The 25964-nt window shown below is 35.8% G+C and overlaps 1 protein-coding gene across 2 annotated transcripts in view; it reads right to left on the bottom strand.

The window, feature by feature from the left end:
• ATP8A1 (ATPase, aminophospholipid transporter (APLT), class I, type 8A, member 1) overlaps positions 1–25964 on the bottom strand; it is a 107641-nt gene that overhangs the window by 23836 nt on the left and 57841 nt on the right. For both annotated transcript variants that reach the window (XM_010288963.1, XM_010288964.1), the window contains exons 24-30: positions 22499–22671; positions 17239–17422; positions 17019–17129; positions 9949–10023; positions 9699–9821; positions 7134–7212; positions 2459–2520 (exon numbers count right to left, since the gene is read on the bottom strand). In XM_010288963.1, coding sequence (XP_010287265.1) covers positions 2459–2520; positions 7134–7212; positions 9699–9821; positions 9949–10023; positions 17019–17129; positions 17239–17422; positions 22499–22671 — 807 coding nt within the window. The remainder of the gene's footprint in view (positions 1–2458; positions 2521–7133; positions 7213–9698; positions 9822–9948; positions 10024–17018; positions 17130–17238; positions 17423–22498; positions 22672–25964) is intronic.

Raw genomic sequence — 25964 nt, 5'->3', positions numbered from 1 at the left:
CTGAATGTCTGTGCAACAGCAGGAATACATCAATTGCAAGCCCCATCCCTCCCCAAATTTGCAAATCTCAACTGGGGAATCTGGAAAACAAGTGAAAAACCAGGTTGTCTGGACTTATAATGGTGAAATAATGTTTTCTTGGGAAATTCTTGGCCATTCTCCAGGTTAGTAGCAAGCAATTAGCTTCTCAAGATGGTGAAGTTTCAGCTCTCCTCGTTGAAAACCAGTTGCAGAAGGTGACAGAACAATTGCACTGTGACCTCTGTTATTATTTATGGATACAGCGTGACAAGCAGTAGCTTCAGGTTACTATATTGAAAGTATCAGAGATTAACTAGTTTCTCAAGGTGGTGGAAAATGTTGCTGCAAATCTGAAACAGCAGGCTTTGATGTTTGTGAGTCAGCTGATGTCACAGATGATACTCAGATGTTTTGCAGTTCCGTTAAGATTTCAAGACCTATCCAACAACTGATGGGTGACAATCTAAATAACAGCACTTTTTGAACACTCGGTCCCACAGCATCTAGTGTAATCCAGTAAACTCTTAGTATAACATCTGTTAACTTATATTTTCTCCTGGTGCCAAGCTTGTGTTTTGGAAGGAAGCACAGAGCAGAATGACTGGGTAGGATGAAGTTCTGAGATCACTTCAGGAAAGAGCTTCAGCTGTCATCGCAGCAGTATGTTGAATAATTGGGTTTAGCAAGTATACAGTGCTAACTCACTCTACAAAATGATGGCCAGTACAAAGGATACTTTTAGACCAATCAACAAAAAGGACATGCTATCCAAAAAAACTTTGCTTAGGTGCTGGGATAGATGAAGTTATACAACTCATGAATACATACATACAATTCATAAAATAAACTTCAGCTGAACAGAGCAAGGTTGCAACTTCCGTAAACAACGAAACATTTGTAGATGGGGTGAAAATCTGGTGCAGAGAACCTCTCCCCAAGAAGAACCTGTTTCACTTAGAACAACAGGTGATTCTGGTAGACACTGTTAGTAAGTATTTATCAATACTGGGGAAAGCAGTCACATTCAGATAAATGACTGACTTCAAAACACTGGTCAGTGTTTTGAGATCATAATACAAATAGACTTGTGTCAGTTGAACTACTACTGTTAGGATTGAGCTATGACAATGACTGTGACCTTACATCTTAATTTTATTACGACTTGCACAGAAAACACTTCTCCAGGATATTCCATCCATCCCTACTGGAGATCAGTTCATCATGTGATAGATTACATGATCACATGCAACTAGTGCTGACAAAACATGCTGTGCTTGCCTTTTGGAACAGGGAAGGGGAAGTGTAGAGCAAATAAACTTTTAAGAGAATGAGTGAACAAACAATTTTTCATGTGCTTGAAAGAACCATTTTAAAGTCCATGTATAGAGTGGCAGATGAATCATTTTAACTGCCACAGCAGTAGGAAACACACAGAATGGCCTGTGGTTACTCGTCCCTTTATGCTCTTTAACTTTTCTGGTTAGCTGACCAGAACACACTATTCAATATGTTCTCTCATACATAGTATTTGACAGTACATCTCAAAGGACTAAATTCTCAAAGGACTACAATGTATTCTAGAATACTTTCCTTTTATTTCAGTTATGTTTCCCTATTCCCTAAGGAAATTGATTTTTGTGTGAATTTGTATTACATCCCCTTATTTTGACGAAAGAATGTACATTTTTGTATCTGCCAACAACAGGAAGTTGAAAAATTAATTAAACTCTTTATGTTCAAGAACAGAGGCGGGTAAGCACAAGTCCTATTTTGCTTCTAAGAGAGATCTTGGAAAACTCCCATCTCTGGGGTAACACTGACATCTAGCAAGTGAAAAAACAGGTATTTAGCTTCATTAATTTATTTTAGGAGATAGAATGACTAATATCTACAAGAGTAATAGAAGATTACTGTTAGGTGTGCGTCAGGTGTAATTCTGGCAGTTTGGTTTTCTCCCAAGAGGCATCCCACAAACTTTGGTTCCATGTGGCTCCATCCCTCTTTCAAGGCCCCATGATAAATTAAGAGATGGAGAACAGAATTATATCTTCACAAGTCCACGAACGAGTTCCATATCGAATAACCTGGGATTTCTCCAATGCAGAAATTTACCTTAAATTAATGAGCATGCTAATTAGGGAATTACAATTCCCATTATTTAAAAAATAGACAGGTTCCAATAAAGGAGGAATGTATCTTCTGCATCTTTATTGAACTACTTTGTTTTAAAAAACAGAATTAGAACGCAAAATGCACTTCAAAGCTTCTCAAACAGTCATTCAAGTGCCATTTCTTATTCTTAAGGCACTATAATGAATCAAGTCTTTTATGTAGAGAATTATAAGTAATAATAAAACCATATTGCTTTAAGAGTTAAAGATAGAGCCAATATAGATAGTCAACTGATAGAACACCAGACAGCTGTAGCAAGACTTACAGTGTATACAGTGTTCCCCAGGAGCAGGTAGTCTGAAGTTTTACCATTGCCGAATACGGTACCTGGAGAAGGAAACAGTGATAAAAATAAAAACATTTAAACACTTAAATATCCACAATAGTGATGTGTGTATACACATATATATCTAAAAAAAAATATATTTTTGTACGAAAGAGATGGTAGTGCTTCCTACAGGGTACTACCAGCAGATTTCACCATGAACTGTATTGAACATTAGAGATCTATGACTTTTATAATTTTTACTCCTTTAAAACTTTCAGTGATTTCAGGAATTACGCTAGAAACAGGAGCTTCTAACATCGTATACCAATATGAGTAATACTGTATTCACTAATAATTCAATTAGAGTGACTTCTAAGTTCACAGATACAGTATCTTACCTTCAGAAAAGTATGAAATATAATAGCAATAGCACACATTGATTGTAACATAGAAGTAAACAGAAAGCTGAGAGTCAGATTTTCACTGATTCTGGGTATTTTTGGTATAGAAAATTATCGTTGCTCTTATTCAATTTCTGAGATTCAGTTTAAGTAAAAATACAAAATACACTGCTTTTTAGTTCTTGAAATGCTTGTTATTCATAACATTTTCAAAATTTACCCAACTCAGATCTCTGGATTCTTATAAATACATATCCATTTTGCATATATGGATACACACAGAGCATTTATGTAAAGAGTCAATACCCTAGAGAGATGTGTTTGCAAAATAAATAAATAAACAAACAAACAAACAAACAAACAAATAAATAAAATCTACTGTGGTTCTTAAGTTCAGAATTCTGAAGCAGTGCATTTATGCTTGTTTAACAGAACTTATTTTATGACTATTGCTAGAGCATGGGCTTTTCTGATCCCAGTTCTGTGAACATTCTTGGCAGACGTGGGACAACACACAACTGAACCATCTAGAGGGAATTCCTCATTCTCAATTAGAAATATTGAACTCGCTAAATTTTCGTATGTTCAGTTTAGAAACGCTTTTAGCATTTTAGATTGTTTATATGCTGCAACTAAACCAGAACATTCACTCTGCTGTAGAGGTCCTACTTACTGGGATATTGCTTTTTACTGCTATCATATAGAGATACCATGTAGTAAGGAAGGATAAAAGTACAAGAAAAAAAGAAAAAAGGGAAAATAAACCCCACTAATGCTGAATGAGCACAAGGAAGGAAGTTTTTAAAGAGCTGTATTGAGGGGAAGATAAGAATAAAGGTGTTTGGGTGTTTGTTTTTTTTTTTTGGGCAGTAGGTGTGAGTTTAAAAATCCTCTGGTTGGGTTCGTCAGAGTAAGGTGACAACATGATAAAAATAGTCTGTAGCTGAAAACACTTATTTTACCACTGTCCTCAGCTAGCATATGGTATATTAAATGCTGCTAATTAAGTATGTTTTCATATTTGTGTTGAGTGTTTTTTCCAGCCCCCATATCACCTTTAACACATGCTTGAAATGAAATTCATTTTAGTCATGGATGAAGAGTGCTCCTTTCTCAAAGCTTTTCAGGATCTGAGAGACCAGTTTATCACAGAAAAGAAAAAAAACCCCAACCTATTTATTGACATTCTGGAAGAGACAGCAGGTGAAAGTCCACACAAAACAATTACAATAAAAATGCTTGCAAATAGTCCTCCTTAACCTAGCCCTCTCCCATTCCAAGATGAGGAGCTCACAGTAGCTGCCTCCTTAGCTCTAGTGATACTGGTTCGTTCCTGGCACTTCCCTGACTTCACTTTCTCCCTGGACACGCTAGCATACCATGAAGGACTACAAGAGCTCTGGAAGCCTGAAAACAAAGCTGAGACCATGACTCATTTTAAAGGTTATACAAAAGAGGGAGCAGTCGGTGGATTTGCTTGGACATACATGTTTGGCTTCTGCCATTAGCTGTTATGTCGACAAAGTTGCATCAGAAGAAGTTTCTGTGAAGCCCTATGTCCTTGTCACTTTTCATACCCACATGGAGTACATGGAGTGCAAAGACTCTAGTTTTGTCTACTATACAATGGTTAGGTCTCATGGAACAAATTCTGACAGAGTTCTTACAAATCCACACCTATTCTCTGATTTTTCTTGGTAGACTCTACTACAATGCATGCAGTTTGAAATTTTCCACTTACAGACAAGAATGAAGTGGACAAGTGAGACTCAAGAGTAAACAGGGTAAAACGCTAAAGGAAAAGAGCATTCTTTCAAATGAAGCATGACCGCAGGCCGAGGGAGGTGGTTCTGCCCCTCTAATCTGCTCTGGTTAGACCCCACCTGCAGTACCACCAGCTTTGGAGCCCTCAGCACAGGCAAGACATGGATCTGTTGGAGCAGGTCCAAAGGAGGGCCACAAAAATGATCAGAGGGATGGAACACCTCTCCTGTGAGGACAGGCTGAGAGAGTTGGGGCTGTTCAGCCTGGAGAAGAGAAGGCTCCAGGGAGACCTTTATATGAGCCTTCCAGTACCTGAAGGGGGCCTACAAGAAAGCTGGAGAGGCACTTTTCACAAGGGCATGTAGGGATAGGACAAGGGGTAATGGGTTTAAACTGTAAGAGGGTAGATTGATATTAGATATAAGGAAGAAATTATTCACCAAGAGGGTGGTGAGGCACTGGAACAGGCTGCCCAGAAAAGCTGTGGATGCCCCATCCCTCGAAGTGTTCAAGGCCATGTTGGATGGGGCTTCGAGGCAACCTGGTCTAGTGGAAGGTGTCCCTGCCCATGGCATGGGGGTTGGAACTATCTTTAGGATAGATCTTTAGGATCCCTTCCAACCCAAACCATTCTATGATTCTGTGAAAAGGAAAACTGTGAGCTCTGAGTGATTTTCATGATTTTCAAGATTTGTTTTTCAGTGTTTTACTAAATACCTGCTCAAACATGCACTCCACTGATTAACAATATATACCTAGCAGTAAAGAGCATAATGAGGATAAAACAGAGGAATAGGCAGGCAGCTAAGTCTGTTCCTATTAGTCAGAGTGCTGGGACCCAGCACTCATGCACTTGTACGCACAAAGCTGAGCTATCCCCCATTCTTCCCCTTCCTCCTTTCACATCTCAGTATCCTCCTGTGCCTCTTTGCTAAGAGAAGGTGGAAGCTGAGACCTGTTCTCAGAAGTTTCTCTCTTTGGTGGATCTCTGTCACTCATCAGCTCCTCCCTAGGAAACTAACAGCATTATTTCCCTTCCCTCTTTACACACACAGCAGCTCCTGTCCTGCGCTCATCTCCCCTTCATGCAGAACTCTGTGCACCAACTGGACCCATGGCAGGTACTGGTTACACCGCCCACCATGTACATGATCCCCAGGTCCCATTTCTGCTCCCTTTGCTCACCTGGCCTTTCTCTAGGAATGGAAGAGGAACACAGAAGACAATTTGTTCAGACTTACAGAGGCTACTTGCCAGCAGGTCAGTTCTAGCCCAGGGGCTGTGAGCCAAAGAGGCCTGCACTACAGTGCTCTCAAGTGCTCATGCCGGTATCTCAGCTTTGCTATTCACACATGAACTCTATTCTGCTTCACCACATATATTCATTAAACATTTCTCCATCATGTAATGCATAAATCTCTCAGACTGGCTACAGCTTTGAATGGGGATTTTGGTTTTGATTTGAGGTTGTGGTTTTAGAGTATGCATTGACATTTTGGTACCTTTTTCCTCCTGGGCTGTCTAAATGTCTCCAATGCAAACTGCTGCCACTGAACTGGTGTCCAGTGGCCTTTCAGAGAAAACAGGTCACTACCTACTTTCCTTTATCCATCAGAAGTCACTGAGTACAAAATAACTCTGCAAGAAGTCTTCTCCACAGCCTTTTTGGGCACAAGCAACCGTGTCTCACTATCTAGTCTCAACAGTTTCAAAATGTCCATGGGAATATTTCTGTTCTCTGTGCCAGGGCAGACAGCCTGTCTATGCCAGGGAAACTAAGACAACTACTAATTTTACAGAAAAGCTGCAGGGTACACACTTTTTTTTTTCCCCCTCTCCACAAAGTGAAAGCAAAACGAAACCCCACCCCTATGAAAGCTCCCATACACACAAACATTCCCACAAACTGGAAGCAGTGCTTTCAGGTTTCCTCTAATTAATACAGCTTTCCTCCCAACTGTCCTGTTTCTTTCTGCAACTCGGGAGCACATACAACAGTTGAACTAGAAGAGTGACAGGACTGAGCTGTCCAAGATGGCTGAGTTTCCTCCGTCACAAGTCTACTCATATGGATGTAAACTAACGGGGTTCGTATGCCCTTGAAATAACAGGACAGGTATACACATCAGCAATAAAAACTTACAAATTGTAAGAGACAGTGCAAGGGACAGTAGTGATTTAGGATCTTGTAGGTCTTTACCATGGCAGCATATTATATAAAAAATCAGCATAATTAAATAGCAATCTCTTTTTCTCCATCTTGTTTCCGTTTACTTAAAACCTATTTATATAGTTTTATGTGTATGTATATAATATTACTCCTACTTTTAAACAGATTTTAAATAAAACATTTACGATATACTGCATCTGCTCTAGTTCTAGAAATGGTATCTTGAAATTTAATCACACAAACCTCTTACTATTTATAAGGCTTTCCTATGAAAAATAAGGTATTTAGGTATTTCATACCTTCCAACATTTATATTTTTATTTTTCATAATACTTACCATGCTGGAGGGCTTTTAGTGGAAACCAAAACAGAATGAATGAGTGGAAGAGGCCATTTAAACAATGGACCCAGAAAACCTAAGGGAAAACAGAAAATCCATGAGAACCATTTGCAAAAAACTAGCTCTGTGAACCCTGACCTTTCTTTTTATCTGTGTGTTAGATTCACAAAATGTGTTTCTGTCAGGCCACCACTGTGAAGTAATATAACTGACAGGCACTTTCTGCCTCCTAGCTCTTCATGGGTCATTTGTTTATTTTTATGTTTTGAAAAAGTGTATATTATCTGCTCCTTTTAATTTCAAATCAGAAAGGAAATTAAAATGTATATATGGGAATATCACCAGAAAAATTAAACTAAACCGGAGAACGGGAACAAGTGCTACATTCTAAGTAGGGAATTAAAAAGGACTCTAGCTTTTATAATTTACATTTTATGTAATGAATTTGGATAGTAGAACAATCAAAACCCAAGTTTTACATATACTACATATTTCCACATACAAAGGAATTAAAAAAGGACATATAAAAGTATTTTCCTTAGATTTCTCCTTACATGCTCCATTCTTGAAGTGCATAGCTTCCTCATATTAAACTTCCATTACTGTATTTGCTAAATAATTCTAATTTTATTTTCAAACTTATTTTAAGTTGTAAAATATGACTTCTGAAAAGAACTGTATTATGTTTAAAGATAAACAACCTATTGATGCTTTCTATAATATGTTGTATAAAGACATAAAAAGATTTAATCAAAAATATGTAACCCATTTCCTTCAGGATAGCAATCATGTTTTTTCATTAACAACTCTTTTGACAATCATAGCCTTTATTGTAACTAACTGATGTGCATTATGAGTGTTAAGGTGTTCAAAGAATTGAAATTAAGTTGCCTGCCTCACAACATTTTCCACAATGTCTCAAAGTCTTTTGTTAGATTATACAGCTACACTAGGTTGTATGATCCAATTTACACTCCAATACTTTGCACATTTGAACTTGTGCTACTCATTAACCTTTGTCGCTCCTTCTTGCTATGGCATTACTAGAAGTTTTTATTTGACAGAAAGCACAGGTGGGTGCAAGAAAAATTAGTTCTACTTTTCCATTTTCCTAACCAATTCTTATTGTCATGTGCTAATCCTTTAACCTCTGTTGTGACCTCCTAACCTTTGATCCCTTTTACCATAACAAACATCTGCATCAACATTCAAGGCAGTAATGTTTCCAAATCTTTAACACCGACTATTCAACTTATACAGATGGGAATTTTGTAGTTGGGAAGTCTGTAGACACTCATAGCAAGGTTTGTATGGGAGTAGCCACAGAATTTCCAATGAAGTCAATAATACAGCTGTACAATAATAAAAATAATATAGACTTATTAAAAAACAGAAAAAGCCAACAATTGTAACTCATTACTTACATTATTGATTAAAAGTATCACAACACAAAAGCGTCTGTATTAATGGACCATGAAAAGTCTGATATTTGTAAAGCATTCAGTGACAGAAGAAACTATTTTCCTTAGTTTCCTGACAAGTTTCAGGATTGTTTTTGTGGGTGAAGGGATGAAGTGAGGAAGGAGAAAAATCTTACACAATTCCGTGAACAAATATAGTTTAGACAAATAATTCTATACAGATAGGGTACGCCATTTTTACAGCACAAGTGGCACACGTATGAGAGCTAATTATACTATATCAGCTCTGCACAGCTACTACAGACCATCACATGTAGGCATTATTAATTCAATGACAGATTGAAAATGTCCCAAAGTTCAACATACAATGGCATTACTTGAAGTGTCCAAATAATATTTAGAAAAATCAAATAAAATCAGAAGGAACTCTTACAAACATCACAGCATTCAGGAAATTGCAGATTCAGGAAAAAGTTTCATTGATTTTTTTTTTTTTTTTTAAGAGATTGCTTATGGACAAATCTGTAAAAATTGCATATATTTGATATATTAGAGTCCTACATTCTTTTATTAATTCTTGTGCATCTCTCCAAGATGAGTTTCGCCCATTTCCCACCAAAATGAGCCTCAGGTTCCTTTTGATCAACCCTGATACATTCTTAACTCTCTCCAAGTATTTTTTCCCCAAACTCAAAATTAAACCATAAAATCACATCTCCAAATTGACAAAGAATAATACCAAGTCCCTCCCTCTACAAATATAATGACAGTTCTTATTGTCCTCTGCAACACTTCTCCACAGGCTTCAGTAATCCATTTCCATATAACAGTACAAATACATACAGCCTAACGACAGAGAGGTCTAATCACTTCTACCTATAGAAGACAGCTTTATTACCAGCAGAGAAAAAAGAAGAAAACAATCAAGGCTGAAAAAAATAAAATGTTTGCTGTACATTTCTGTACTTGCTAAAAATAGATAAACATGATTTGCACCATTCACAAACAAGTGGACAACTGGAAATAGTAGTAATAAAAATCCCTTCCATTTTTAATTATGAGCAGCATAGAACAAAAAGGATAACTATATTGAATTCCTCTTAATTTCTACTTTAATTATAATTGATTTTTTTAAATCTACCTTAGTATTGAAGTCCAGTGCATTTTGGGAAGTCTTGTATAACTCAGGATATTTCAGCATGTTTTCTTTTCGGCAGGATCTCTCAAATATTCCAAGAGTTAGTGGAGGCATTGCTGTAAACATCTAGGAGATGGATTAAAAAACCAACATATTGCAAAATTTTAGAGGTGAGGCCTTGCTTAAAGATAGCTTACTCAAGAAACTTTTATGATTATGGTTGAAAATAACTGAAAACACACAAATATCTTACCACATTGTAAAGACCTATACACCATCTTTCAAAAAGAATTTGTCCAGAAAAGCCATTGACAAATGCAAACCAGATCTGAAAAAAGGGCAGAATCATATATTATTCCAATGTCTTGCAAGATGTGATAAATAGATTTTTCCTCAGTTTCACAAAAAGGGGTACCCCTAGAACACATTTATAACACAGTTGTAAATGTTCTGGTTTAAACCTATATAAAAAAACCAAACCCAAACCTAACTTGCATTAAAGAACAGATAATGGGCAATCTAGTCAAATATGTGAGCAATTCCATCTAAATATGAAAACATTTCAAGAAGGTAGCTATTTTCTGAAGAAATGTCAAGTTCTTTAAGTATTTAAGAGTGATTTAAGCTCACTGCATTTGTATTGTACTTAATTCTTAACGAAATAAAACTTCTAAGAAATACGAGATGAGGGGGAAGGGAGCTCACAGATTAGAAGCAGTCATCTTCTCATCATTAGCAAACCTCCAGGCTAGCAGAATTCATACAGTAAGCTGCAGTTTGAAACTGAAAACTGCACCGATATACCTTACTCATACATGAAACCCATGAGAGGATGAAGCTTTACCAGAGCACTAAATCAGCTACAACTACTTAGTTAACAAGCACTAACTCAGCTACAGGATATTGTAGACAAGCAACCAGGTATCTCTTTCATTGCATAAGTTTTATCACTTTTTGCTAAAACATTTAAAAAATAATTAAAATTTAATTTGAAAGGCATGGTAACACACTATGTTTTTCAGTATAGCATGCAGCATGACTACTTTCTTCTATTTCTTCATGCTTATATTAGTTCAATGACAAAGTAGGGAAGCAACATGTCTGATGAATCTTTATTAACAAGTTACACTGAAACTATATTGCCTATGACAAACATAAGCTGCAAGGAGATGGAAGTTAGGATCACCTAAACATTCTACTCATTTTAAGACTCATGTTTTTCACGTGAATTTTTAGATGTTGCTTTGCGGAGTCTCTCCTACAAGTCACATTCTATTTAACTTTATTACGGAAGCACGAATTGGTACAATCAGATGTATGTTTATCAATACGTACCCAGGGTGGCCTCCAGGTGACCAGATTCTATGATCAAGCTCAGATTTTTTTATCATGTGGTGGAGTGTTTGAACATGTTTGTGAATATTTTGATATGGAAAAAACCTGAAATTAGCTACTATTAACACTAAAAATGGGAGGTAAATCCACTCAAAATTGCTATTTGCTCTATCAATACATGAAAAGTACAAAGTTTTTTTTGGTGGCCAATTATTGGAACAAGATTGCATCCAAAGTCACGAATGTTAGAGGCTGCAATACAGAGACCTAGAATACACTGAATTTTCTGAAGTTTTATAATGCTGTATTTCTTTGCTTGATTTAACAGTAACAAGCACTACTTTCTAACCTTTCAGTCTATTCACTGAAAAGACAATGGAATTACTTTATGCCAGTTGAATCAGATTTTTATAAGCTCTTGTATATTTTGATTTTTGACTTTTGAAAGAGGACTTTTCATTTAACTGTGATGAATTTAGCAGACATTTATTAGCAGCAGTTTCTCAGCAGCTGAATATGAGGGAGTGAGATGAGTGCATAATCAGTTGTTCATTACTGAACAATTAGTTATGTACTCAACATCAGCACAATTTTTGGATGCTTTACAACTAAGCTAAATGTGTGAACCTAATCTAGAACCTCATCACCACTGTTGGATGCAAGTTGTGCTCCTCAACTGCCTCCTCTCTTTTCAACCTTCTCATTATACATAGTTCCTACATTCTTTTACTCCCAATCTAGGAAGACAGCTAGGAAGACAGTTCTTGAGAGAGGAATGAAGGACAGCTATTATTATGTGATTGACCCATTAATTTTTTTTTCTTGTTTGTATCAAGTACTGGAGTAAATTTTAGAATTCTTAATCTGAAAAGATTTAGGGTGGTGGAAAAGGACAGTTTTAATAAAAAGTATGTGGCTCAGTAGTTGGGCACGTGTCCATTTACATATGTGTACATCTCATTGATGTTCATTTCAGAGAGAGTTTAACAAAAGTACTACTCCCTAGGTAGAAAATAAAACAGACCACAAGTAGACATATACTTGACCCTTCATAACCAAGGAATATATGGAAAGAACATTAACTTTCTGTGGCGATTTATTTAACAGTCAAAGTGTTATAGAATTTTAATATAAAAAGAGAGACCTAAATACATGTACTGAATTTATTCCACATATTCACTTCTATTAAAGGTAAGTGATGCTAAGCTACAGTTTACATGTTTTGCAGCGACTGTTTTAAAGAAATACAAGAAATTTCAATGACTGTGATAATATGAAGTCACTACCAAGCCTCTCAGAAATGATATGCATAATTTTATTCCTGAAAAACCCTGATGCTTTGTTTTATTTTCTACAGAATTTAAGTTAAAATTTTCAAGCTATTTAAACTCTGAAAACTACAGTTTTACTGTAGAATTGTAAAGCAATCCTTTAAGTTATAATAGTAACTTCCTGAAATCTTAGCATTTACTTTCTTCCAAAGCAAGCATGCAAGGTAGAGGCATTTCAGTTAAGTTTTAGTGTAGTAAGGAACTGGAACAAATCTTGGTCAGAACTCTAGATGCAAGACAATAAGTAGTGAAATTTGGTAGCACCCCTAGGTTCTAAAGCTCTTGTTGAATCTATGAAAAAAAGAATGGCTGGGAAGAGAAACCTCTTAATGTCACTAAATACATATTTAGTAGAATACCAGACATACTACTTTAAGAGACAGAGCATCTTTAATACCTAAGCAGAAACATGAATTTTCTATTGTTTACAAGATATTATTTGAATGTTCACATTAAGAACACCTATGACTCAAAAATAATTAGCATATCTGGGCGGAGTGTGGTGGTGATCAACCCTGATACATTCCACCACAAAGTGGAAGCAACAAGGATAAATACAGTCCCCATCTCAATCTGTAAGAGGGGAAGAAAGAAGTCATCCACTTACCCTAACTTCTGAACCTTGGATCCAGAAAATTACACTCTTAACCATACAGGAAAAAACCTCTACGGAGCTTACTACAGTATTAATAGTGACTAGTGACAAGAAACACACAGTTTCTTGCTTCACTGGTGGGAAGTGGCAAATTTATTCATGGACAAGCATGTTTCATTCAAATTATGATGGACAATGAAGGCAGCTATACCTGCAAAGTAATACTTTATGACATATTGTACATGATACTAATGTAGGAGCAGATTCAGCCTCTTCTTTCCTAGGGGGAAGGTCCTACTCTAACACTTTAAATTACTAATCCAGCACCCCTGTACAGGAAGGACAGGAGATCAGTGTCCTTGAGAAGGAATTTCGACTATGTAAGTGAGGGAGAAGTGAAAATTCAGACCATTTTATAGTTCAATTGCTACAGAATTTCCATTGACAATGAAAGGTTCACAGCCCATCTAAAATGGGATGGGCCTCAATGCAGATCCCTGTATTTCTACATTTTCAAACCATATAATGAAAAAAAGTGGGCATGAGCACAATCACTTTCTGCTGTCCGTGTGTTAAACTGAACTCGGTGCAGTTTGCATACATTGAGTATGTCATGGCATATTGACCAACGGCACCAAAACTTTACAGCTCAGAAGCAGTGACAGTATACACAGAAAGCCTGCTGTGTTTGTGGTTATGCATGATATGGGTCTCAGTATGACCACAGGCATTTATCTGATGTGTCAGGCAAAGGAAACCAGGAACAAAATGGTAAACTTTAGTTATGGACATGAGCAGCAAAAAGTGTGTTAACTCAGCAGTGGAATGAAAAGGGGCTGGGGGGGGGCAGAAATAAGAAAAAGAAGAGAGAGAGGAAAAACCAAAGATAACCATAATCCAAAGTTTATGGAACGAAAAGAGGTCATTATTCATAACGACCCCATATCCTAATCAGCTCTAATTACTTAGTATGATTGAATTCTTTATGTAGCATCACTTAAATTGTTACAAATGGCCATGTTTAAGGATCTGTGACTGAACTTTAAATGTGAACCCCACGCATCTATTTCTTCTGTTTGTGTCCTGGTCTTTTACTCTTTTGTTTAAATTTTCCTCTACATGAATGACCTATCCAGATCTTCAAGAATTGTTTACAGTTTTTAAATTGTAAGCCTTTTCTATCTACCATAAACCAGTTATGTTATTACTAGTTATTACTAGCTAGCAGAACAAAAAGTAGGAATAGGAAAATTTTGATACTCCGATGTTGAAGGAAGATTTGCCTAACTTCACCAAATGTTTAGTTTTAAAAAAAAGTGTATATGCAGTAATGGTAATTATGAAACCAAAAAGAGTTCTCAAATGCTAGATGAATCTCAATCCCAACCATCATTATAAGGTAACGACAGCCTTTTCAAAATAAGTATGAGACTCTGCAATAGGCTTATCCTATGTGAATGTGAGGCTCGGTAGAGGCTTAATAATGCACATTATCAGTCTATAAGAAATTAAAAGTTTTCACTTGCAATTTAGGATGGTACTTCAGATTATAACTTCTAAAGTTACTGGGACTAGTCCCACACAAAAGATGAGATCCATGTTTAAACATCTATTGAATCAAGACACAGAGTAGAAGAAATTATTACAGATCACTTCTGGTTTCTTATGAATAGGAATTTAAACGTCCATGAACTATGATCAATATAGGGGTATTACTATAGACCTTTACCATTTGCCCAACCAAGAAACCAATAGCACTTATTTTATATCACCCCACAAATGCCTAGGAAAAAGGCTGTATTTTAAATTAAATGGAATCTATTATATTACTCACTTATTACTACTGAGCAGACATTAAAAAGAAAAAATGCATGTATTAAGTAAAGGTAGGTTTTTTCAGTTATTGTCAGCTAATAAAAGGAAACTTATTTAAAGCAACTTCCAGACATGCCTTTCATAGTATTATTTTCTAAACTCCAAGACAGAGGAGGTGTGGCCACGAAAGCTTCACAGACATTTTCCTGATGTAGCATTTCTGCATATTAAGCAGCAGCTTACAAATACTCTTTGAGCTCTCTGCTCCCACGCCTGATCTGTACAAAAAACTGAAAAGAGAGATTCAAGACTGGCAGTTGTCCTTTCTAGAGACATTCAATGATGAATTTCTGCCCATTCACTCACAGTATTGACATGAGCTATTAAGATCTGTGAAAGTTTTCTGAGCTGACAAATGTTGGGTATACAGGAATTCAAGAAGTCGTCATCTTGTCTTCCAGAGAAAGTGTATATGGTAAAATGCTTGTATGCATTATATATAAAGGGTCATAACCCATATAAAAATGATCTCTCTGCTCTTCCATCTGCTCAGGAGGCAGAGACTACCTCTTCTAGTCATTTGTATTTTTAGCCTATGATCGCTGTACCTTGCATTTAACTTTTTTTTCCACAAAGAATACAAACAGTGGTATATTTATATCTGATTTAAGTTATAAATTTACAATGTGTTTTGCAGGTGACAATGACAGAAAATTAAGAAAAACAAGACGTATTTAAGAAAAACAACTTCATATGTTTTCCATAAACACAAAGTATACATTAATACTGCTTTTTCAAATACTTCAAGAGCTACTGCTAATCAGTACTTCTGGAAGTCTGATCTTTAATCAGATATTCCGCTTTTGAAATGCAGGATCTAAAGTCTGCCATCGCTTCTAAAGCAAAAAAAGATCTTTAATGGATTTTCTTCTTCCAAGGCTTTCTACTTTTATGTTTTTCTAAACATGCTATAAACTTGCTACTACTTAGATTGACATGTGCTTACATTAAGAACACAATAAAAAGGAAAAAAAGGAAAATTTAAAAATGTAAAAAATATGCTAAGAAAAATGCATACTTTTGGCTACAACACTTGTACATAGAAAGATGTTTAAAGTATTTTTAAATATTGCAACAGTGTAAGATCACATACATAAATATCAAAACTGGAAAAATTATCCTAATGTTTACAGCAGGTCTAACAAAACCAAGGCATTTTCTTTCAGTAAAAGCTGGATACATAACTGTGCCAGTTTAAGATATTAAGTTAAAAATATATTTTAAAAAAACTAAGAAAGTTTTAAGAATAACTGTTAACCCCATTACTGTAAAAACACAGAAGACTTACCTATAAAGTTTATTCTGTAATCAAGCTTTGCAACAAATTAATCCCCCCCCATTTTAAACCCAAAGTATCATTGTGAATATAAAATTTGAATCAATTATAAACATAATTACTAGACACAGCAGCTGTTGAAAGAAAAAGAGGAACGGTAAATAAAAGGGGGCAGAAAAAATTTAAAAATCCATTAAAAAATATGTTCAAAATTTTAAGGTTGCCATGTGGTCATGAAAACTATAGGTATAAATACAGTCTTAAACATACATTTATTACAATACAGTTCTCTCATACTACTGTATTTTTCGCAAGATTCCAGTCTCCTTAAAATCCCAGGTGAAAAAACTAGGTCAGCTGCTTTCAGAAAATATCCCTGTTCATGAACTAGAGCCTAAGGAGGCATTGTTACCCCCATCAGCAAATGAAAAGTCTGCAATAGTGTAATTGAACATATACGTAAAAACCCTAAGTACTATTCTGAAGAGCAACAGCCCAACCATGCAATTCAACAGTGACCTAAAAAAGGGCTTCAGATTGTGAACCAGTTGGTGACACCAGGTCAAAGGACTTAAGCACATACACCTCTTGGTAAATTTAAGGCTATTTGTAACTGTATTCCTTAAATACTGTAATGTTATAGATACAGGATTTTAATAAGCTAGCAGTATTCCGCAACACAAACATTCAGTACTAATACTCAGTATGCATTTTTAAGACAATTGGGTCTTCTAAATTAAAAAAAAAAAATCACTCTAATATTAATCAGTTTATTAAAAAGCAAGATTCAGTATTAGTAAGTGTTTATTGACAGTTTAAATGCTTTTTAAAAGCATATATAATAATCAAAACCCCAAAATAATAAAGTTTTTACTTTCAAGATGTAACATTTACAGTACTGTAAAAATTACCTCAATAATATACAGGACTATATTCTTGTAGAAACAATACAAGATGCATTTAGCTACTCTGTTATAATTCCAGGCTCCATGCACCAACAACAAGTTCTTCAAATACTTGAACTGCAAAAAATGAAAAAGCGAACAAACATACAATCAGAATATGCATACACCAATATGAATCTGATATTAAAACTACTTTATTGTAGTATTTTCCAGTGTAATGACTTACCTGAGCAATTGAGTAGTCTGAAGAATTAGCAGCCTGTAGACCTTCATTCCCACTAATACCAACACCAACATGTGCTGTTTGTATCATACTAACATCATTTGCTCCATCACCAATTGCTAGAGTTACTACCTTAACCTGTTTTTTAACCATTTCTACAACTTCAGATTTTTGAAGTGGTGATACCCTAAGGGGTAACAGAAAGAAAAAGGTTTAATACAGGGCTTTCAAATTAATGTATTTACCAAACATACTTTATATTCTGTGAAAAAGTAATAAACACAGGCCAACAAACATCCTGGTCAGCAACGTGGTCTTGTTATTGCCATTTAGACTGTATGCTAAAAGCTCATTCCCAGCAAAATCCATAGAAACCTTGGATTTGTTGAAGCAAGATGTTAGCAGGACTGGAAAGACATAGGTCAAACAGCAATGGGCCCCTAAAAGAGAGTAAGAAAAGAAACCCCAAACACTGCCACTACTGGTATTAACTTCCAACAATTGCTGATTTTGGCATATTTTGTTGTTATGCTTTTTATTTTCTGCTCTGTTTAAATGGGTATTTCATAAACAATCAACAAGGTATTTAAGACACAGATGTCAAAGCCAACAGGAACAAAGAGACAGAGTGGACTGCCACAATGATACACAGCCTACAACTGCTGAATTGGAGGAAGCAACTGAACATTGAACTTTTGATCCTCCACTTTGTTTCACTGCTGGTAACTTCTTCTTTGTTCTTTTCAGGATTGCTCCAATTATCTGTCATTAAGAAAATGCCTGTCCACAGTTGAGGGGACAAACTATTCCAAGGATGACTCTCAAAAGCTCTATTGATGAAACTATGTCAGTTTTGGCTTCATCTACCACTGTGTGTGTCACACGTGTACCTTCCATTTCACGTAAAACTTCTACTGTGTATGCTGAAATTCAGTCCTTGTAGTATTTGAGACACCATAACTGAAAATAATATACAGAAATTCTGTGCTAGGACTGGTGTGTTTCACACAGAAGAGGAAGGGAAGGAGCAAACCCAAAGCAGCGTGGCAATCCACTCTTGTGCTTCCTGGCACTGGAGTGAAGGATCAAACCCTGCCCCTCTTGTTTCATGGTACAAAAAAGAGGAAATGCGAAAAGCTCTGAGTCTGCCTTCCCCAGCACTGCTCTTTACTGCTTCCTACAAAGAGAGCAACTCTGGTACCAATCACAATCACACAGCTTCACTACACACCATACGTTCAAGAGTATCAGTTTATGACTGCAGTCCATATCACCAAGGTACTCTTTTTACTATGGAACAGACTGATACTTGATTCAATTTCAGTGTCACAGAAGAAATATGAAGGAATAATATAAGGTCCATAGCTCATTTGAAAAAGAAAAAAGAAAATTTTTTCCATTTTCTCTAGAAAATGTCAATATTTTTCATTTTACCTACCCTATAAAGTTATAGAAAGAAAAAAAAAAAGGTTTCAACAACTAGATTAAACCTCAACATTAGACAGATTACTGAATTCCCAGCATATGGGTACACTAACAGTAGTTGCCTCTCTTTCCTAGATCATCATGCTTAACACTGAGACAGTGTTGTGAAGAGAAACTGGGTACACAGTATCTACACTTGCCTTTGCTCATGTACAATACTCTTAACTACTACTGGGTTCCAGTAACATCCTTGTAGCTCTTCTAGTTCTCCTCTCCTGTCAGAGGACACCTTCTCATGGTTCACCTTCGGGTGATGTTCCATCAGCTGAAAGAACTCCCAATCCTCCTCTATGTCAATGAAGTAAAATTTCTTAAGCTTTAAATGCAATAAATCAGGAAAAAGGTTGCATAAATTTAATTATGTGATTCTTCAAAAGCAAAAAATAAAGGAGTAAAGAATGATACAGCCTTCGGATTGAAGCTACCCAATTACTTTATTCAGCAGCTTCTGCAACACATGCTGTAACTTTTGAAAAAGGTACTTGGGATGAGTACAGCCTTGTGGTGAACTTGGGATAAAAGCTTCTGGGCAAGAGCTCTTCAGAAAAATTCAATGGTCCAAGTACATCAAAACACATTTCTATCATCTTTTGTTACATGTTTTATTTGAACTCTGCTGATGAGTATTGTATCAAGACTTGCTACAGCCAGCTTCTGTAGAAGATTCCTGACCTGAGAACAACTTTTTCATCTTTTTAACTTTCTTGGAACAGTGGCTTATTTCCCTTTCAGAAAATGTTATAGGGGCAGTTGGAAGATGGCACTTGCTCTCACTGCCCAGTGCATGAAGTTCATGATGAAACGAACAAAAAAAATTGTTTGTTCAATCTGTTCACTCCTATCTGTACTTTTTTACTACAGAATAATCCATTCAACATTCTTGCACACGTTATTCTGAAGCCAATATAGAGCTGGAATTCAGTTTGTCAAATCTTTAAGCCAAACATCTGCTTGGAATTAATAATATATACAGATTTTTGAAGTGAAATGTCTACTGAATGTTTGTCAGCTTCATCTGTGTTATGGCTAGTCTTAGGAAGTCATTGGTAATAAATGCTTCTGAACAAGTGAGTACAGTCTGAAAACTCCAAAGAAAGCGATGTAATTTGTACTTTTAAAACCAAGGAGTGCTTAAAATGTTTACTGCCTTTATATGGATGGAGAAAAAGACTACATTCTCATTTAGTCAGGACAACTTACATAGTTAAGTGATCTACCTTAATTAAAAATTACCATTTTTAAACTTTTTATTTTTAAGCTCAAAACCAAGGAAGTGAAGTATTTGTTACTAAAGATGGAGCATTAACAGAAATAAATATTTTGATAGAATTTTGACTTCCAAGGAGCACATGATATTAAAAAAGCATATACTAAAACAGTGAGTGTTACAAGCAAATATTGTAGTTTTAAAACTGCAGCCAAGTTTTAAACAACCACAAAATATGTCAGAGCATATACCTAGACATGTATTGAAACCATCTGACCTAAGTAATACTATGGAAATGTAGAAATGGCAGAAAGACTGCTACTAGAACAGAAACTTTCATTTTGCACTTTTTGTTGTTTCACCACAAAAATGCTACCAGTAAAAGACAGCTGTAGGTACAGAATATCTTTCAATATATAGTTTTATAGTTCAACAGAAATGGCAATATTGTCTCTTCAAATAGCATAAAATGTGTTTTCAAATCAAGGGAAGAGAAGAAAAAGAAACATAGTTTTGAAAAAGCAGTTCTGCATGCATCTCCTGCTTGTTACTTACTATACTGAGCAAATCTGGAACTAGTAGAACAAGCATGAAGCTCCAACTTGCCTGTCAGAAAGACTACTGCTGTCAGAAAAATGTTTACACACAGTATAAACTGTGTATCAATGTAATATCTCAGTTTAAGAGACAGTAAAACCTTAGTTTGAAATTCACAGTGTTTCATGCTGGAGCATGGCTACAAAGCTAAACCATAAAAAAATTAAAAAAAACCACAAAAACTTGGTGATATATCACTTGACAGAAAGGATGGAAAGACTATGAACTAGGTGTTTCTTTGAATACTGTAACCTCATTTGCTTTTCCCTGCCCTTTTACAACGCAGAAAAATAGCTCCATTTTGAACACTGATTTTCCAGATGAATCTACTTTCTCTTAATGGAACATTATTAAACTCTACCTGAACAAAGGAACCTTCCATTTATTAATCAAAAGCAGACAATCTATTAAGGTGTATTTACAATAGTTTTTACAGTTGTACAGACCATGTCTCTACATCTGGGTAAATAACAGGATAGGCAACAAGGAGGTAGTAGGCAGTAAGCTTATATAATTTATTGAAAGATTTGAATTTCATAAGAAGTGATACGGAATTCTAAGAATAATTTTGTTCTCGTACAAAATCCAGACTGACTTCCTTTTTCATAGATTCTTCTTCTAGTAATTATCATCAGACATAGCATCCTATTTAAATATGGACTTAGACATAACACAGACAATCCTAAAAAATGCAGTACTACATTAGCTGTGAGAACCTGAATTTGCGACACTGTTGTATACTGAGAAACAGCAAGCTACAGGGACTCTAGAAGAGGAATACCTTGTTTCTGAGTTAACTTTTCCTGTTTTAATATAGGAAACAGCTTTTCCCATGCTACTACAAAGGTCAAAATAGTGAAAAACACTCTGAGAACATTAACTGGCTATCCTTGTAATAGTTACCGCAGACACTGATGAAAATAACAGCAACTTCCACGGTTCTGGAATGTTTAATTGCATTTCTAATGCAGATATCCTACCTGTGTTGCAATGGTCTTGTAAAGAAAAGTCCTTGCTTCTGATTTTTGACAGACTGGCCTAAACCAAGTTCTTTAAACATTGACAGGAGTAGCTTTTGTTTATCTAGCTACCAAGAACCCAACTTCCCTTTTTGTTCAACCATTCAAATGTAGAAAAGGATGTACTACCTAGGTGATGTTTGCAGTTTTTGTGTTTAATGTCATAAAAATGCAAGAATACCCCAAAACACATAAGCTATCACATATACAGTCCTATGTATTCCTTCCTTAATATAAATTTGGAAATATTAAAAGTCAAGCCAAACCGTTTTCATATTGTATATATTTAAAGAAAGCAGATACTTAATTTTCTTTGATCTGGAAAAAGTTCCCTTCTAATGGTAAGCTTACAGATCTAATAGATGATGTTTACAGAAAGGATGAAGGGTTTGGTTGTATAAAAGAACCCCCAAACAACCAGGAATAATAGTAATTAAAAAAAAAAAAAGTTGTTTCCATCAGCTTCAGGAAATAAAAATCACCCTTTACTTTAATACTTTACTTTAATAGTACCTTTAACATTTTTGTGCACTTACGGAGTGTAACCCACGGCTTACAGAAAAGCAGAGATATAATTCTTGCCTGTGGAGGAAACTCTACAAAAGAATCCAGATGTGCTAAACCTGCACTTAACTGTAGTTATCAATTTAAGGTTAAGATGGGTGTCTCAATCTTGCTGAGACTACCCTTGACAGATAAAAAATTATTATTCTGGGTATACGCAATCTGAATGACTTTGACAGGTACACTCTGTTGCAGACTGCTGTAAAAAAATATTTTGCTTGAATGACTGTATTTCATAACTTCAGATACTGAAATGTGGTTGGGTTTTTTTTTGTCTGCTTATATTTCATGGTTGGAGGACATAGATATGTGTATTTTCTCTCAACAGAAGTTGCTTAATTTTTAAATGTCAATAAAAAATACTGTAGAGAAAGAATAATGTAAACCTTACCTGCAACAAATAACAGCTTTACATGACAAAGCCAAATCCAGGAAATACTGTCTCACTCCAAATGTCAAAGCATACTTCAAAGATTTACCATCAATGATGAGAGCAAAATCATTTTCCTTCCTTAAAGCATCACCGAGAGTGCTGCAATGATGGCTAAGTGTATCTCTTGTTCCCTGTTGCACAAAAAAAATTATGTCCATTATTTTTAATTCCTACTATTCTTAAGTCCAAATTTTTTTTTTTTTTGTGATCAGAAAGACTGGCATTTTGTTTTCTGAGGAAATTACCTTTTGATTATGCTATCAAATAGACAGTATAAAATAAAAAAGTATTTGCAACAGCTGTACTATTAGAGACCACAGTAGAAATGGTGTGTAGGATTGGTCTTACACTCTGCCAAAAAGGAATGTGTGTATAAGTTATGGTGGAACTTTTAATGCTCATTGAATGGCAACAATAGTTGCATAAAAGTCTGCTAAAAGATATTTTTAAATAAGTTTTCTATGCATCTATGCAAAAGAAGATTCACATATAAATAGATACCAGAAACAATTTCTTTTTACTATTATATAAAATGGTCTTAAATGTTTAGGAAAAAAGTAAAAGAAACATCAGAGAGAATTCATTAGACTGATAATTCTAACTGTCATATAAAATTTATATTTAAGATAAGCCCACATCAACTACATGTCATATAAGGGATCATATTTTGTATTTTTCAGTTGCTAAGGACAGTTTGAATCGTATGTACACAAGTCAGTATTCCATGATCCAGAACTGAGAACTTCAGATTATATTCCGTAGACAACACATTCATCTGTATTTCCGCAGCAGGACTTCACAGCCTGCTTTGGGAGGCCATTAATACCTCGGTAGTTACAGTACAGCTCTACCATACAGTGTCATGAAGAAAAAAATTGCTTGTTGCCTTCCTTTCTTTTTGAAGGGCATTCATAGAGCTACAACATACTCTTCTTCTATCATTTCCTGCTTCACAGCCCAGAATTAAGAAGCGTTTTAAAGGAGAAAGGAAAATGAAAACAAAACTTCTGCTTATAAAATACTGAATTTGGAAACCAGTAATATCCTATGACAACAGTGTTTCTATATTATTCTACACATTTAACAACCAAATAACTATGCTACTTTAGTGATGTCAGGCATACATAAATAAAATTTGGTGTAGCCACCTAAAAATAAATCACCGAGAAGTAATTACAAATCTCAACTCCCCCTGAAATGAAATTAAAAGATACTGCTTTGCCTTTCCCACCCAACTTACTTCTCCCAGTTCCACACGCTGCTGGCCATGGTTTTTGCCTACTTTGCTTCCACTGGCCTTCTAAAGATTCATTGGTTTATCTAAAAGATTAGGCTGGTGGGGAATTCTGCGCTACAGGTATCCTGGCTCTCCCCCCATAGAAACTGCAAGGGAAACAAGCTGCTATTGTTTAAAATTACATGTTAGAAAGCCTTTAAAATGACAATAACTTCTGTAACTATTTTCCAGAGTGTCTTCCCCGGTTAAGGAACATTGCAACGTAAAGAAAGCATCATTTTTCTCTCATCTCCATGGACTATTTAGCTTCTGACTAAATCTAAACAATACAAGAGCCTGAAAATTCATACTCCTCTCATCTATAGTTTCTTCTCATACATATAATATAAACTCTTCTTTTTTTATCACAAACACACATGCCATCAGGTAGCTCAGCTACATATTAAAACAAACAACCCCCTCCGCCAAGACAATACAAAACACTTAGCCCAACTGTAAAACTGTCATATTTAAAGTTCCTTTGTGAGCTTACCTGTAATTCTATGGTGCAATCCAATGCCTTAAATTAGAAGCAGCATCAAAATGTCCTTTATTCACTTCTAAACCATTTCCATTAAATATTTCTCAGTGAAATTGAATGGTAATCAAACTATTTTCTAGTTTCAGTTTAAGTATTATGAAGTTCACAATTAAAGGAAAGAGGCTGTGTTATGATTTCTGTTTATGATTAACGGTACTACACTGAAATTTAGCAGTCCATTAGGTTAATATGAAGGCAAATTCTTCTACAGAACTATAAGAACTTACTAATAAAAACCATTTTGTTTGTGAAACTAAGCAGATGTTCATGGGAATGGAGCCTCAAAACAAATAATGTTGCAAAAAATAGACATCTAAATGCTTCCTGAAGTCTTTCCACTTCTATACCAGCCAATGCTAACTGGGCAAGGGGTAGGGTGGGTATTTTTAAATTTTTTTTTAATTCCATAAATAAGGGTATTGGTTCAGACAAAAGAAGATCTCATTTCAACATATTCTTTGTAAACTCAGTTCATAGAGCTGGGATACAGTCTAAACAAGTATTTATTTTTTTTTTAACTCAACTTCCTCTGTCTTGCATGCTGAGTTCATAATAATGACCAAACTGAGGAGGTATTTGTTTTGTTAAATGTTTTACATGTCTTGGGGACAGGGTCCCTAAAAGGATTAGCGTTGAGCTAGCTCCTTTTTAGAAGCTGCCACTGGTATGCAACAGATATTGGACTATTATTTTAACATCAAGGACAAGAAGCATCTGCTTACTGCCACTATTTTTTCAGTACTGCGAAGAGTATGCAGACCAACAGAAGCCAACCTTCCTAACTCCTATGAACATATCAACACCTTTATATAGCCAAGACGCTATACCATACCTTGTAGAGCCAAGGACAAGAGGACTGCTACGGAGCAGCTCTTAAAGATCCTAAATACACAGATCACACTACATTGGAATTTTTTTCTTTGATGTTTCATGGCTGCTCAGTTCCTCCTGTGCTGAGTGAACTGGTTCTCCCGCAGCCCTCATGGGAGCACAGTTCCCCTCCAAGGTAAGGGACTGAATCCCAGTATGAGAGGTGGACCTATGCTGCTCAAAAGCCAAAGTTTAAGCTATATTCCTTAACAGACAATATTCCAACTAAGTATACAGCCTCTTGCCAGCTGTTGTTGGTATGCAGAAAGGAAAGAGGAATTGCATCCACCCAGCTGCACTGACTCAAGGTTCTGCAATCACAGCAGTCTATCCCTCTTTCCATTTCCTGAGACCTGCTCCACTCCGTCAGAATTTTCAAGGCCATTTTTGACTCAACCAGTTGCACTAGAAATAGAGACTGACATCTGATTCCAACCACACCAGCAAGCAAAAGGTAGGACACAAGGTATATGTTAATCAAACAGTGAAATGTGCGCCACCAAACTTTTAATGGAGTCTCTTCTTAAAATATTGGCACAGAGCAAGTTCTTTTTTTTTTTAACTGCCTCTTGTCCTCAAACTATCTGATTACATTTATCCGCTCCTGAAAATACATGATTTGTTATCACCACAGAGAGACTTGCAAGTGACCAGTTTGCATACGCAGTTTCAGCTGCCATATGATATCTGCATCCCCACGTACTCTGAACATACTTTGTGCATGTAGGGGAAGGATC

This window comes from Phaethon lepturus, unplaced genomic scaffold (assembly GCF_000687285.1).
Source record: "Phaethon lepturus isolate BGI_N335 unplaced genomic scaffold, ASM68728v1 scaffold8196, whole genome shotgun sequence".
NCBI lineage: Eukaryota > Metazoa > Chordata > Aves > Phaethontiformes > Phaethontidae > Phaethon > Phaethon lepturus.
This window is presented reverse-complemented; position numbering and strand designations above follow the sequence as displayed.